The sequence below is a fragment of the Lissotriton helveticus genome, chromosome 1_1, assembly GCF_964261635.1.
Source record: "Lissotriton helveticus chromosome 1_1, aLisHel1.1, whole genome shotgun sequence".
Classification (NCBI taxonomy): Eukaryota; Metazoa; Chordata; class Amphibia; order Caudata; family Salamandridae; genus Lissotriton; species Lissotriton helveticus.
Genome location: NC_136057.1, coordinates 339,412,396 through 339,428,563, shown reverse-complemented (window position 1 = coordinate 339,428,563; position 16,168 = coordinate 339,412,396). Strand labels below are relative to the sequence as shown.

The 16,168-nt window shown below is 50.0% G+C and overlaps 1 protein-coding gene across 1 annotated transcript in view; it reads left to right on the top strand.

Annotated features, from left to right (window-relative positions):
- Positions 1-16,168, top strand: part of KIAA1549 (KIAA1549 ortholog) — a 938,976-nt gene that overhangs the window by 577,800 nt on the left and 345,008 nt on the right. The window contains exon 10 of the mRNA XM_078673003.1: positions 13,613-13,791. Coding sequence (XP_078529129.1) covers positions 13,613-13,791 — 179 coding nt within the window. The remainder of the gene's footprint in view (positions 1-13,612; positions 13,792-16,168) is intronic.

Below are 16,168 nucleotides of genomic sequence, written 5' to 3'. Positions count from 1 at the left end.
CATCTGTCAGCAGGGATGTCCTTGCATCAGGAGGCCGCACCATTAGTGACCACAACAGATGTGTCCTTCGAAGGATGGGGAGCTTACCTCCAAGAACTCCAAGTAAGCGGAAAATGCCATCAAGTTCAAACTCCATCTCAGATAAACTTGTTAGAATTGAAAGCTGTGTATCTGGCCCTCCAGGCATTTCTGACCAGGATTCACAATTCATCAGTGCTAGTCCGAACGGGCAATACAACAATGATAGACTACGTAAACGAGCAAGGGGACAGAAAAACCTCACCTTCTCACCGAGGAGGCCCAAAAGTTGTAGTAATGGGCCATAGACCACAGGATCTGCCTTTGAGCGGAACAAGTTCCAGGACGGCAGAACACAATTGTGGACACATTAAGCAGACTGACATTATCGTGTCACGAATGGGAGCTGCACCACCACACCCTGAAAAACATCTTCCTACGCTGGAGCACATCGAGCCAGGACCTATTTGCAACTTCCCAGAATAGCAAATACCGGTACTATAAGTTGGCATCCCCAACAAGGATCATGGGGAATGCCTTTTTATTTGCATGGTGCGGCATCTTTGCTTACGCTTTCCCCCCATTCCTCTTCTTCCAAGAGTCCTGAGAAAGATGAAAGTGGAGCCATGCAAACTAATCCTTATCGCTCCAGCGTGCCCATGTCAACACTGTTACGCGGGAATGCTTCTCCTATCGCAAGTCCTACATTTCAGACTTCCAGTGATTGCGGATCTCCTGACAATGAACCAGGGACAGATACTACACCCGTACCTCAGGAACCTGCATTTGTCAGCTTTGCTCCTGAATGCAATAAATTCAGACATTTGAACATTTCTAGTGAATGCCGCAATATTCTAGCCAAAGCAAAGGCGGACAGTACTAACAAAACGTACCGCCTGAAGTGGAAGCGGTTCTGCATCTGGTGTCATCGGGAGAGTTTACATACACTGTCTTTCACTCCAGAGCAGATCCTACCTTACCTTCTGCTTCTTAAAAATCAGGTTTGGCGCATAGTTCTATCAAGGTTCACTTAGCGGCCATTTCATGGTACCGAAGATCATTGACTTTTTTCCCTTATGGTCTTCTAGAATAATTAAAGAGCTCCTTAAAGGGATCTTTCGGGTGTTCCCATCAGTCAGACCACCACCACCGTCCTGGCAACTAAACACAGTTCTTTGAAAATTAATGAAAAACCCTTTTGAGTCAATTCACGCTGCAGAAATTAAATTCCGATCTTGGAAGATGGCTTTGATTTCAGTCAGAAGGGTCAATGAAATGCAAGCTTTTGTAATAAAGGAACCTTTCTTGCAATTCAGATCAGATGGAGTTCTGCTCCGAACGAATCCAAAGTTCATGCCAAAGGTGCCTTCTGATTTCCACCTCAACGAACCAGTGGTTCTTAAGACATTCTTCCCGAACCCTACGACTTCAGTTGAGAGAGCGTTGCATTCATTGGACGTCAGACGTTGCCTGAAGTTTTATTTAGAGTGAACAAAATCTTTCCATAAGACCTCTCAACTGTTTGTGGCATACCGTGCACCAAGGAAAGGTTTCCCACTCTCCAAACAGAGTATTTCCTGGTGGATTGCAAATGCAATACATATCTGTCATTAGAAGACCGGCAGACCTCTGTCGGCTAGAGTCTGAGCACATTCTATGAGGTTAGTGGCAACATCGAGAGCCTTATTTGCAGGAGTATCACTTCCGGTAATTTGCCGGGCAGTAATGTGGAATAGACACTTTCGCCCCGGCCTTACAGTTTTGGAATCAATGATAAAGCAGTGAGTCAGGCAGTACTTCGGCATCTATTCCATTAAGGTTAAGGCTTATTTTCAGAAGCTACTCTGGGTATTTTTAATCTAGCACTCTTGCACAGTCCTTTATCAACTTTTTAACTTTGAATTCGTTGTTTTAACTGCTGCTCACCTTTTTGCACACTTGATTGAAGCCATTCCACCCCGGTCCACTTTGAGACTAGCTCGATTGTGTGGAGGGAGTTCTGACCCACTTCCGGTTGCGAGGGAGGTTGGCGTTCTAGCTGACCAACCCCCGCTACATAACCAGATGCTCCAGTCGCCGCGCAGCGGACGCGTACCGGCAGGGCTCCAAAGACAATCCCCCCTGCGCCCTGATGTCACCAGGAGCCAGGCCGATTCCCTCTCAAGCACGGCCCAACTCCCCGTCTGTCATATTCAGGCAAGGAGCTGCTGGAGATGTGGACAGACTGCATACCCTCATGTTGGACTGAGACTTGGCCAATGTCAGAGGGCCCCTTCTCCTGTCGAGCCTGCCAGTTACAATGTATTTCCGTTGAGAAGACCCCAAGTTATGAGGAACCTTGCTATGTTCCCCTTAATATTCACTCCCCTGCTTTCAAACCTGCCACTTCCACTAGCAAAGATACTGGGAAACCCTCCATAATCTTCAGATGTGGTGGAAAAGTTTATGTAATATTAGATCCCTGCATAAGCACTCTACTGAGGTCTGGGATCTTCGCTCCTCAGTGCAGCCTGAGCTTGAATTTCGGACCGAAACATGGCTTAAGCCCCATTCTGTTCCTTCCATTATGTTAGCCCTGCCTGAAGGTTACAGAATTATTCGGATGGATAGACAAACAAAGGTGGGGGCGGGGGATTGCTATTGTACATAAAGATAGCATTAAAGTTGCTGCATTGGAACAGCGCTGTAATGCCAATATGGAAATCCTGGTCTTCCTAATAGACTTTTTTTCCCAATTTAAGTGGAAGGGAGCCCTAGTTTATCGCCCCCAGGTCCTCTAGCCGAATTCTCACTACAACTTACTTGGATAGTGGAGGCCCACCCCGTATAGACGGAGATTCAGCAAGGTGTTTGTATCTGACATCAAGCCGGATTGGTCTAGGTCTATCAACTTGTGAAGGTAAGGCAAAAGGTGCTGAACCAGGAGTTTAGCTAATATTTTGATTTCTGGATCCAAGAGGGAAATGGGTCTATATGAACTGCATTGCTCAGGGGGTTTACCCGTCTTATGAATGACCGCGATAGTCGCAAGACGAGGTGTCTCCGGTAACACACCTTTCGTCACGCTCTCTTCATACATTTGTACGAAGAATGGGGCAATCATGGAAGCGTTAGTTTTGTAAAGTTCAATTGGAAGGCCACTAGGTCCATGGCTTTACCGGACTGCAAAGCGCCAATCACTTTTGACACCTCTTTGCCCATCAAGGTGGCGTCAAGATCCGCAACATTCTGTGGTTCTAAGACAGGCAAAGGCAAAGTCGATAACAGTTCTGCCGTCTCCACCTGGGTGGATGAATGCATAGTGGTATAAATCCGCCTGAAATAGTCGGCAAATGCCCCAGCAATCCCAGCTCTGTCATCTATTGTCATACCTTCACCGTCGATCATTTGAGCAACCCACCTTTTGGCCATCTCTCTTATCAAGCCATGCTAGTGGTTTACTGGCTTTGTCGCCTATGTCATAGACCCGATGTTGCTTGGCCCGGTCCTGGACCCTTGACGATTCCTCCGCAATATCCCTATACTTTTTTTGTTTAAAGGCCAGTTTGTTTGCGGTATCCGATGTACCCAAGGTCACCAGGTCCCTTTCAATCAATCAATCAATACATTTATAGAGCGCGCTACTCACCCGTGAGGATCTCAAGGCGCTAAAGGGAGGGGTGCTGTCATTGTTCGAATAGCCAGGTCTTGAGGTGCTTCCTGAAGGTGAGGAGGTCCTGGGTCAGTCGAAGGTGCGCGGGGAGTGAGTTCCATGTCTTTGCGGCCAGGTAGGAGAACGACCTTCCTCCAGCGGTGGTTCTGTGGATCCGTAGAACGAGGGCGAGGCTGGCTGAGCGGAGCTGGCGGGTGGGGGTGTAGAACGAGAGGTGGTCGTTGAGGTATATTGGTCCTTTGTCGTGGAGCGCTTTGTGTGCGTGGGTGAGGAGCCTGAACGTGATCTTCTTGTTGACTGGGAGCCAGTGCAGGTTTCTTAGGTGGGCGGATATGTGGCTGTGGCGGGGGATGTCGAGGAGGAGTCGGGCGGAGGCGTTTTGAATGCGCTGAAGTCGTTTCTGGAGTTTGGCTGTGGTTCCTGCGTAGAGGGCGTTTCCGTAGTCTAGTCGGCTGGTGACGAGGGCCTGAGTGATGGTCTTTCTGGTATCTGTGGAGATCCACCTGAAGATTTTTCGGAGCATGCGCAGGGTGTTGAAGCAGGATGGGGATACGGCGTTGACTTGCCTGGTCAGCGAGAGGGAGGAGTCCAGGATGAATCCTAGGTTACGTGCGTGGTCCGTCGGAGTCGGCGCGGGCCCAGCGCTGTGGGCCACCAGGTGTCGTCCCAGGCGGTGAGGGATTGTCCGAGGTTGAGGACCTCCGTCTTTCAAGTTGGGCAAACTCACTCTCCACCTCCTCCATCTGCTTACGTTTTTTTTGTTGTGGCCTGCTATCGCCGCGACCCTACATTCCCGAATCACAGTCTTATAGGCCTCCCAGAGTATTACGTCTGACTAAACAGATCCATCATTGTCGTCAAACTAATTCTTTGTGGCCTCCATCAGTTTCCCTCTTATCTGCGGAACTCTGAGGTACCAGGGATTGAGCGTCATGTTGTGACGAGTGGGGTTGGCAACCCTCCGTAATACGCCAAGATCGGGGAGTGATCCGAGATGCCCCAGGGAAGGAAGGAAATCTCACCAAACTTGGGAAGTTGGGAGGCCTTGCCAAAAAAATAGTCTATGTGGGAGAGACTCCCATGTGCCCCTGAGTGAAATGTGTAGTGCATGGTCGTGGGGTTACAGGTCCTCCAAACATCTATAAGGCCTAGCGCCCCCAGAAAGTCCACCATTAGTTTACCGGTTGGTTCATCCAGTTTAGTCTGCATGTGGTGAAGCTCACCATTTAAAGGTGTATTGCAGTTGCCCCCATCAGAATGTCACCCTCAGGTAAATTCAACATCTGCGGGCCCAAATCCTGCAATGTAGGAGAGTGAAGTCTAGGGGGCACGTATAAGGAAGTCAGATTAAGGGACCGACCCTCCCACTGCCCTGAGGCCGTCACTAACCTACCCAGTGGATCCCGTGGAGCTTTTTATATTTGGAAAGGGAGGGAGTTACGTACCAGAATACCCACCCCTCTGGATCCCCCTGAGCGTAGCCGGCGTGAGCCACCAACATATAACCCCACCTATGGCTATTCCCAGGTGACACTTGTCTTCATGGTCCTTTCTTAAGATTGAATTTTTTTGTGCCAGATTGTTTTTAAAGAGTGTGAAAGGTGATTACAACATTTCTCAGTGAGGTAGAAAAAAACCCAAGTTAGCGTCTAAGATCGTGGTTGTAATACTGATGGAATTTGTTGTTCTGTACATTCAGCTCAGAAGAGCAAACTTTACTGGTGATTTTGTATTGTCTTCTGCTTGTGGGATGGGAATTTATTTATAGGTACATACTGAAATAAGTAAACTTGGCAGGGTCACCTGATAAGCTGTTTGGTCAGACGACAGTGGACAACTGGAATGTGATTTACCTCTGTGTACTGGTGTAGGGGGAGTTGATCTATATGATTTTACCTTGAGGTTTTCGAACAAGATATTTATAGATTAAATCAAGTGTATCCACAGTAGTACATTATGGTTTGAGTAACGTAATGGTATGTTTCCATTCCTGTTCAGTATTGGGAAGGCCAAGAGATAGAGAGGTCAGTACTTCTGTAGAGGGTGACTAACTAGTTATAAGGCTTTCTTCTAAATTATAAACATTGCCGGGTGTGCTTTTATTAGTGATTTTGTTCTGTAATAAATACTACTTATAGGGGTGCCCTTGTGCATGTGTGGAGCTTTCGCCGACAGACTGGAGTAGACGTCGGTGACCGGACCCCCGACTTTAAAAACCTTCATGAATTGCTCTTATTAGCAGGACCTACTCTGGCTCCATTCCTACACCCTGAGGAAGCCTCTTGGCCTGCTGGACGCACGAGATGGCAAAACACGTGTTGTCTGTTCTATTTCATTACTACCATATGATCTATGCTCGCTATAATTGACTCTGCTTACAGATGAGAGTTGGATATCAAATAGATCCTCCAAGAAATAAATTAGAATTTCGAAAAGACAGACTAATTTTACTTGTTCTGGCACTTCACTAAACTATTTACCCACAATGGGGAAGGGGTCTCTCATTGCAGAGAACAAGTAATCCTCAAAATGATCAGCTCTATTACTACAGGACAACTGGGGCCCGGGCCCGTCACCCCTTTTCTTCTACTAATGTGTGGAGTTAGAGCAGGGGCACTGGGTACATGATCAGAGGGCTTATTTGAGGAAGGATGAGTAGTCAAAGCTACAGTGGGTTTCATCTCCATTCATGATAAGGCTACTTATTGCCGGTTCGAGTTGAGATGGGTGAATATTTTTGATAGGTGTGGGTAGTTTGCTTTCAGCTTTGTTTATTCTGAGTTAGCAGGTGTAAGAGATCATTTGTGTTATTTTTCATTGTAAATCACAGAGACGCGTCTTTGAGTTAACCCATCTGTCCAGCCCCATTATTAAGGCAGTCTCACTCATTTCCTTTGTGAGCTTACATTTTAGACAAAATGAATGCCAGGAAAAAATACACTTTACTGGGTGCTGTGTGCAAGTTGCATGACTTGCACAGTATTAAGGAGGAGTTTACTATTCCCAATACCATCTACTCACCTAGTTGTTCTGCAATCTCCTTATGAAAAAGGGAGTATTGATCTTTACAGAACGAGGCCTCTTATTCGAGCCATACATTCTTCTCTTCCTCCCAAGGGAAAACTAAGGAGGCTAACTATGCAAGGTTAGAAGGAGTGGATACATTTGTAATTACTAGTACGAGCCTGAGCCCTTGAAATGACAGTAGGTTGTGGTAGACTTTCACAGTTTGTCGACAAGTTCTAGTTCCCTGTCTGTCCTTTTTCCAGCTTGAGCTTGGTTGATGCATTGTGATCATTTCCACTAACCAAATTACCTTTCCAATTAAAAGAAATGCTCTGACCCATTGGTTAGCAAACCAGACTTTTTGTGTAGCCGATAGGATGTGATGTTGCATTTTCGCTAGACCTTTGGTGAATCATCCAGAGCCTCATCTCTCCTGTTAAATCTTAATATACACTTGGGGGCAACAAAGTGGACAATACAATCCATGCACGGACTTATTTGCTGTAGTGGCTTACCCTCTCTCATTTACCAACACAAGAGAAGGTGAAGTTCTCCCAAGATGAATGGGACCTCTGCACTTGGCACCCAAATCTTCCCTCCCTCTAAGGTGCAAGTGACCAACGATGGACTAGCCTTTTATAATCCAAGGTAGGGGACGCTGTTAGCCTGGCTACTATGGTCTGAGGGACCTAACTGAAAGGGAGTGTTGTTGACTCTCATACCTTGGAGGCCTTCCTGGTCCTTTTGTAAACTCACAATTTTACTAAGCTCTTTGGAGTGTTTTACATAGTGCATAGTGAGGTACCTGCGTGCACCGGGAGTGGGGAGGGGTTGCCTATGCCACAGAGTGGGGCCTAACTATGATTAGTGAATAACACACAGAGACTGGCTGCTCGTATGGGCCGAAGACCCCGAGCGGTCTTGCGCCCTTTTATTTTTACCCTTAGGCGGGCCCGCCCTCTGGGTGTGTGGACCGGCCGGGTGGCTCCGTCAGTACATCCCTCCAATCTTACGGATACATAGTCCACACTAGGGGGGGCCTTGGGTCTTGCACAGGCCCCAAGCGTAGTCTTGCAGCCGCTGACTGGGGGTCGGATTCGGTCTGAGATTGTATCTCTGACTTCGTTGGTTTTCGCTGATGTTCGCCTATTCAGATCTTTCCACCGTGCCTCTGGGCTCTTCCGGGGTGCTTCTCTGACTGGCTGTCGGCTCTAGTGCAGGCCCTGGTGGGGATGTTTCCTCTCCGCGGTGGCATGTTGGCGTCCCAGTGTGCACAGGATTTTCAGCGTCACACTCCCCGTTCTCGGACGTCTGACCAGTGGCTTCCTCCTCTCTCGGGACTCGTTTGAACCATGACGCATTCCGTGTGACGGCTCTCGTGCCTCTGGCTGCTGATACCATGGTGCCTTGGATGTTGACGATTTCCCATATCTCAGGTTCGTACGCAGTGCGATACTTCCAGTTAGGATGTCTGTCTATGATGACCACTCTGTCTCCTACTACTAGGGACATGGGCTGAGCTCTTCTCGCCCGGCTGGCTCCACTCGTTGGTGAGTTGTCTTCTGTTTTAGGTGGCCTTCTGATCCAGCTCAGGTGGGTGCCAGGAGGGGCCTATCGGCACGCAGTCCTTTGGGGCTTTCCGAAACAGGGTGGTGCAGTGGGGTGTCTGTCGGTAGGCGCTCAGGAATTAAGATAGACATTCCTCTGCCCCCTCTCCTTTTTCAACCCCAATACGAAGGGCCCAGTTTAGCGTGCGCATAAACCTCTCGACCTCCCAATTTGCCTGCGGCCACTGTGGCGTGATTTTCCGGTGGCGAATACCCCTTGCTGCTAGGTAGGTCTGGAAGTCTTTGCCTTGAAAGGGCGGACCGTTGTCTGATCGTATTTCCTCAGGTAGACGCATCATCGCAAAGGTCCGATCCTGCACCATCTTGACGTGGCTGAACGCTGTGGAGGGCACCACCTCCACTACTGGGAAGCGTGAATGAGAGTCTATGAGCACGAGCATGTTCCTCCCATCAGGGAATGATCCAAAACCGATGCTTAGCTCCGCCCATGGTTCTTGATATGGGTCCTCAGTGATCACCGGGTGCGGCGCTGGATCCTGACTCGTGATGGTACATGAGTGACAGTTGCGCACCGCGCCTTCCAATGCTAGGTCCATTCCCGGAAACCAAACCTTGCTGCGTAGTCGTGCCTTGGTTTTTGACGCTCCCTGATGGCCTTGATGTACGAGGCGCACTATCTTTCTGCAAACTCGTGGGGATCACAATGGCCGTGCCGCACAGTATCACTCCGTGAGGGCCCTCGCTGAGTTCACTCTGGGCTCTCCAGACCTGTTGTCGGAATGCCTGTTCTGTTGCTGTAAGGGCACTGACCCCATCCAAAAACCGTTTCCAGCTTCGGTCCATCAGCGTGACTTTCACCCTACTGAGGCATTCGTCTTCGTTTGTGGCCTTCCCAATGTCTTACAGTGTGAGTGCGATGGGGCATGCCTCCTGTGATACCATTCGCACAAACTCTTCAACCTCCTCAGTATCCTCCTGCCCCAGGGTGGGGGAGGTGGCGCTCGGGTGGCGCGACAGGAAATCCGCCGGGTTGTCTGCCCCTGGTCTGAAGATGACTTCGAAGCAATATGTCTGCAGCTGGACGGCCCTCCTTTCTATCCGCGGAAGAGCAAGTCTGGCGATCCCTGCGAACAGTGGTACTAGCGGCTTGTGGTCTGTGACTACCCGGAATTCGTGGCCATACAGGTATAAATGAAAATGTTGACACGCTCATTTGATTGCTAGGGCCTCGCGTTCAATCTGCGCATATCGCATTTCCGTGGCGGTCAGCGCGCAGCTGGCGTATGCGGTGGGCACCCATTCATGGTCCTCCGTCTCTTGCATGAGGACAGCTCCGAGTCCGACCGGGCTTGCGTCTACGATGACCTCCGTGCGCCGGTTGGGTCGGAAATAGGCCATGACTTTGTCGTCTATGAGTGCATTCTTGACCACTGTGAACGCGTTATCTTCTTTCTCCGACCAGGCCCATGGCGGTCCAGCTTTGGTCAGGACTCAGAGGTTCGGAAAGGGAGGCCAGGTTGGGGATGAAGCGGCCACAGTATGTGGCCATCCCTAAAAAGCTTCTCACCTCTGTTGCCGACGTCGGTGTGGGCGCCGAGCGGATAGCTTCTGCTTTTTTTGGATAAACGCGCAATCCTTCTCTAGAGAAAATATATCCAAAGAAGTCCACCGACTCTTGGTAGAAAGAGCATTTGGCACGGTGTAGGGTGAGGCCATGGTCGGCGAAGGCGCTGTAGAGTGGCTCTGAGGTGAGTGTGATGTTCCTCGAGTGTCTTGGAGAAAACTAGAATATCATGACCCCTGGCAGTCCGGAGAGTGTTTCCCTTATTGCGTTCTGAAAGACCTCGGCGGCCGAGGAGTCGCCAAAACTCAGCCGCTTGTAACGCCGTAGGCCGACATGCGTTGAGAACGTGGTGATGTTGCGGCTGTCTGGGTGTAACTCCAGTTGGTGCTACCCCGCATTGAGATCTAGCTTCGTAAACCAGCGGGCCCCGTTCAGATCCGCGACTATGTCATCCATCATGGGCATCAAATGCCTCTCCCTCTTGACCGCTTTATTCGGGAGGCGCATATATACATATAAGCGGATGGCGCCGGGTTGTTTGGGCTTCGGGCCACCACTAGAGACGAAACCCAGGGAGTCGGGCCTGACACCTTTTGCGATGACTCCAAGATCTCAGAGTTTACAAAGTTCTTCCACCTGCGGCCGCAGGTGGAATGGTACCCTTCTGTGTCTCAATGCCATCGGCCGAGCTGTGTGATCCACATGTAGCTTGAAGATCTTGCCTTTGAGGCGACCAAGGCCTTGGAAAAGCGTGGGAAAGTCCTTCAGCATCATCTCGGCGTGCAGCTCGTGTACTTGGTTTGCGAAGAAAACCAGCTGGAGATCTTCTGCCGTGTGACAGCTGATCAGCGTTCCGCGTTTCCCTCCCGTCACGTGGAATTTCGTCTTCACCTCCTGCCCGTTGCTGGCCACCACCACCTCCATTGCTCCGCGTAGGGGAAGCGGGTCATCACTGTCATAGGTGTAGATTTTGGCATTGGAAGGCGAGAGGGGCGGGCGTGGAGAGAGTCTCTCATACTGGGCGCTATCCATTACATTAACCGAGGCTTCCGTGTCGATCAAGGCCTGTACTCTGAAGCCTGCGATGGTCACTTCAAACATGGGCGGCGGTCGCCTCCTGGAGCCTTCCCTGCTGACGAATGACACGAAGAAGACGCCATCGTCATCATCCTCCAGGTTGAAAGCTGAACGCGACACATCACTGCAGGGTCCTGGGTCATCAAGCGTCAGCTGGCGTACGCCCTGGGTGGGTCCTCTTGCAGTGGGGGCGGGGTGACGGCCGCCGCCGCTGCTGCAGCAGACCTTTGCAAAATGGTTGAGTTTTCCGCAGTTTGAGCATGTCTTGCCCTTTGCGTAGCATTTCCCACTGGTCGGGTGGTCCATTCCGCAGTTGCCGCATGCTGAGCTTTGCGTGGTCTTCGTTCCTCCTTTCGGCGGTTGAGGCCTGCGGCAGATCACATCGAGGCGCTCCTCCTTGATGGCTGGCGTGTGAGCCATTGCTCCGGAACGGTTCAGAGCAGCCTCCATCTCGTCTGCGCGGGGATTTGATAGTTCGTGAGATCTGGCGAGGACATGGATTTCATCCAGCGAGATGCGTGGTTGTCTCAAAATCTGGCGCCTGAGTTGAACAGACCTGCAGCCTTGAATGAGCTGTGCGCGAATTTCAATTCTTTGGTCAGGCAGTTCACAGGTCGTCGCAAGTTTCCTGAGCCGAGCATAGTAAGTGTCGATGGACTCAGCCTCACCTTGGCGCGCTTGGCGCAGCTTGAACCATTCATAGTCAGGGTTAACTTGCGGGTCGAAATGGCGATTCAGGCCATTGACCGGAGCCGTGTAGTCGTTGTCTTCACCCCTGTCCGCTAGTGTCTCGAACAGCTCATATAGCTCATATCCACCATAACACATCAGTAGGGAACGCTTCACTCTTCCATCCATCTCCCTGACGCCGACAAAGTAGTGTTCCAGGCGGCCGATCCATATACGCCACCGTGCCGCGGCGGTGGAGGGGTTTGAAAGTTCGCTGAAAGGCGGGAGTGGAGCCGCGATCCCGTGGCCCGAAGCGTTGGCGCCACCTTGCTGGGACGCGGTATTTTGGGGTCCTGCTTGCTATTGAGCTGGTGCTGTCGCCGATGTGGCGCCCCCAGTGGCGGCAGCTGTGTTCATCCTGTTTGTTGGCCGGACACGTGGCCCAGCGGTTATCTTCAGGGTGCTTGCGCCCCTGCGTGACCGCCTCCTTTCTCACCTGAGGCCTGCGCAAGCTCAGCAGGTGCGTCGCACCACTGGTGTATGGACTCTGCTAGATGCGACCACCCGGCGGGGTCAGAGCGTGGCGAGCAGGGCAGGGGATGTCCTTAGTTCTGCAGAGTTCCCAGGGCCTGGGTGTAAGTGCAGGGACACGGTCCTGATGCAAAGTGTCCTCCCTCTCCTTTCCCTGCTGCAGTTGCTGTCCCTTGACTGCCTGATTCCCTTGATTGTGCAGGCCAAACAGTTGCCCGTTGTTTTTTTTTTCTGGGAGTTGGCTGGGCATCGGCAGGGCCCTCAGCGTAGTGCGGGGGTGGGGCAGCAGCCACGAGGTATGCGCCCGCAGGCACGGAGGGGCCTCGCCAGGGCCGATCCAGTCCCCCCGATTGAGGCGGCAGCTAGCGCGGGTGCATGCGAGGTGGGCCGAGACACGGGGCGGGCCCTGCAGGCCACGCGCGATGTAGCGCTGGAGCTAGGGAAGGCCTGCAGGCAGATATGGCCGACGCCTCCCTCACGGGAGGGCTCACCTGGGCGCCGAACCGGGCGCGATGACACTGTGGAGGCGAGCGGGCCTGGGCAGCTCCTACATCCGCGGGGGCATCGGCCTGCGAGGTCCGACCACGGGATGGGCACCCGCGATGGTTGATCGTCCACGCCAGCTCACACGCACCAAGCGTGAGCGTCGCAGGGGCCGAGCCGGTCTGCCCGTGCTTCTCCGCGGGGGCGAGGCGTGGTGGTATCCCGCCTCGTCGCCAATGTGGTGCCTGCGTGCACCGGGAGTGGGGAGGGGTTAGAGTGGGGCCTAACTATGATTAGTGAATAACACAAACGGATACTGGCTGCACGTATGGACCGAAGACCCCGAGTGGTCTCGCGCCCTTTTATTTATATCCTTGGGCGGGCCCGCCCTCGGGGTGTGTGTATGCGTGTGTGGACGGGCCGGGTGGCTCCGTCAGTACTCATAGGACGAAGCTTTCATTCTTATCTACCACCAATAGCCAGAAATCTAGGCCGGTCTCTTACAAAACAATGTAGTGGGTCCAGGCTGCACTAATCAGTGGGAGCGTCTTCTAATTGATCAGGGAGAGTAAGTTACACCTTTAGAGGCTTTTCATATTTCCCATAGAGCCAGCTCATGCCTTTGGTTCCACACCGGGAGCTCCCTGTATAGCAACTCATCATGAGATGGCCACAACTCGAGATTTGGTCAGAGCCATTTTTACTGTTGACAGACTTCATTATGGGTCCGATACTTACTTAATAACATATATGAACACTGTTAAATCTCCCAAAAGGATTACTATTTGTTAAATTTTGGGGTATTATACCTGTCTACACAAGATTACGAAACACATTTCTGTTGCTTGTCAAAAAAGCCTTTTAAGCCTTGAGAACGCGGGTTAGCTGGAAAAAACGTGTTGGTTTTCAAAAGGTGACTGATTTATGTTATTCGAAGTTCACTCTTGACTGACAATTGATTCATCACAAAGTGTCCCAGTGAAAATCGTTTCTCACCTTTTGATTATGTATGTGTGAATTAACCACTTCCTTGCCATCCCACAGCTGTGAACATGGTGCAGGAAGCCCCCAAAGACTCTCAGAACCTACTCATCATTGTTGGTGTGGTGGTGCCAGTGTGCCTTGTGATGATCATCCTCGTCATATTGTACTGGAAGCTTTGTCGATCCAATAAGCTAGAGTTCCAGCCAGACACTATGAGCAACATTCAGCAGAGGCAAAAGGTAAGATTATCATGGCAAATAAGGGGGCCTGTGTGATCTGAAGGGTAGGTCTCTCCCAAAGAACAAAACCAGACGTATTGCAAAAGTTGTAAATCAACAGTAAACAAATCAATAATTACTTATGTTCCACCCACTCTACTTAGTAGTCGTTATTTTGCGATTAGTGCACCTATGCAATCCACCATTCACTTTAAAGAGTCCAACAAATTAAAGAATATAGAGGGCTATCTCTAATACTTCTTACCAGCAGCTCTGGTGTTGTCTTTCGTTGTCTCAGAGGCATGATTGTTGGTTGTATCCTTAATGGTGTGCTTAATATGTGCTAATCACCTAATCTGATGGAGACTTCTAGCCGCAGATTATTTACCTTATAACTTTCACAAGGAAAGTTGGCACTGACAGCACAGTATAGAGATTAGCATATTGGAGAAAATGGAGGCATCTGTTGTGTAATCATACAGTAGGCACACTGATTAAGCACTTTATATACCGAAAAGAAAAAATGTTGTCGAAGGCAAAAGTCAATCGCTGCGGACCCCGCTAACCCTTTTGATCAGCCCACTTAACCCACACTCTTTGGTATTTGGCTAGGCAACCCCTAGCCTTACATAAAGGTTTCTCCTGGGCTGCACCCCAATCCACCCCTCTGCGCCACCTAGCTATTGTAGGGGGGTCAGTTAGGTTGCGTCCAGGCCATGGCAATATCGCGTTTGGCCACCATGATGGCTGTCCCCAGGAATAATTTGTCTGCACGGGACCTGCCTAGACCGCCCATAACGCCCAGGAGGAGGTGCATAGGATTCTGAGGTTCATGCCAGCCCAAGATGTGTGTGAGTTTGGATTCTATTTTGTCCCAGTATTTTATGAGGCAGGGGCAAGACCAGACCAGACCACGTGTTAGAAGTCTGCTGGTTGTTGCCTGCAGCGAGTGCATTTGGGCGAGGTGCGTAGCCCTGCTCTGTGCAGTCGCTCTGGGGTAAGGTATGTAGTGTGCAGGTAATAGATCTGGACGAGTCAGAGTCTGGCAGAGGTAGTGACCGTTTTGGGAGCCATAAGGGTATCCCGAAAGTCTACATCTTCAAGGGGGCCCAATCAACCCTCCCAGCGAACTCTAAGCGGGTCCAGAGATGGGCTGTTGCTTGTGAGGGTGCGGTGTATATGTGATATACCTCTTTTCCCCAGATTTCCCATCATGACCTGTGCTTCCGGTGGACTGAATTCAGGGAGTGTGGTACCAGTTGAGATGTGTGTGCTCAGGGTGTGTAATCTGTTTACTCATTAAAACAATATTCAATGTTATTTTTAATTTAACCACAACTTGTGATGTTTGTCTTGTTTTTTTTCCTTGAGAATACTTAAGCACCTCTGTTTTAAATTGATGAAAGTTATATCATTAAGAATCTGAAATTGGGTACACATTGTAAAACTTACATTAAGTGGTGTAGAAGATGTTACAGTCCTGCTTTGCCTGTGCAGTACTCTGTCACCTTTGAATTTGGTTTCTGTTTTCTAAAACAATGTATATAAATAAATAAGAAAATCCTTATTATATACAAAGAGAAAATGGTAGGTCTTATAGAACTCCTGGCCATGAGAGGGTTAAGAATGCACCCCATATAGAGGTGTAGTAAAATGCGGAGTGCTATTCGCCGAATAGACTCCCATCATGATTCACACTAATGAAAGACCAATCACAAAGTGTTATTGGTTGTCTTCAGGAATGTTGACCCTCCCCTCCATCGCCCCCCCCCCCCCCATCTAATGCATATTTCATATTTCCACATATTGGTCTCTTTGTTTCGACTTCCTTCAAATACCCATTAGAGAGACATTGCTTCTCAGAACCACATTATGACTTGAATCAGGGAGAAACTTTGCTCCTGGGAGCTAGCTCTTTCGATTGTACCAAAACATCTCATGTATTCCCAGAGACATTGGAGTCCACAGACTGCTAACAGCAAAAAGGTACACCTGAGGTCTTTCAATCTTCAAGAAGGTTGTTGGGCTTTTGGATTTGATTTAACCTAATGCCATGCCTTTTTTATGGGGCTATTTTCCTGCCTGCTGGAAACCAGCTGCCTGGATATTGTCTGGAGGTCTGTGAAACTGGTTATCAAGTGGGCAGTGCCCTAGGAAAACTGATCTCAAAACTTATTGGAACTTTTATGCAAGTCTATCCCTTCCTCCGAAGTTCGGACTTGACATGGGCCAAACAGAATCAAATTGCTGACTCGATACTTTGATCCTTGCTCAAGTTATCTCAGTTGAATGCAACTTAGCGTTCCAGCTAGAATGGTTGAGTTCCAATCATCCTCCGTGCATGGAATGGTTGAGCGGTCTAATTTTCTGCAACCTACTTCAACGTTAAATCACCTTC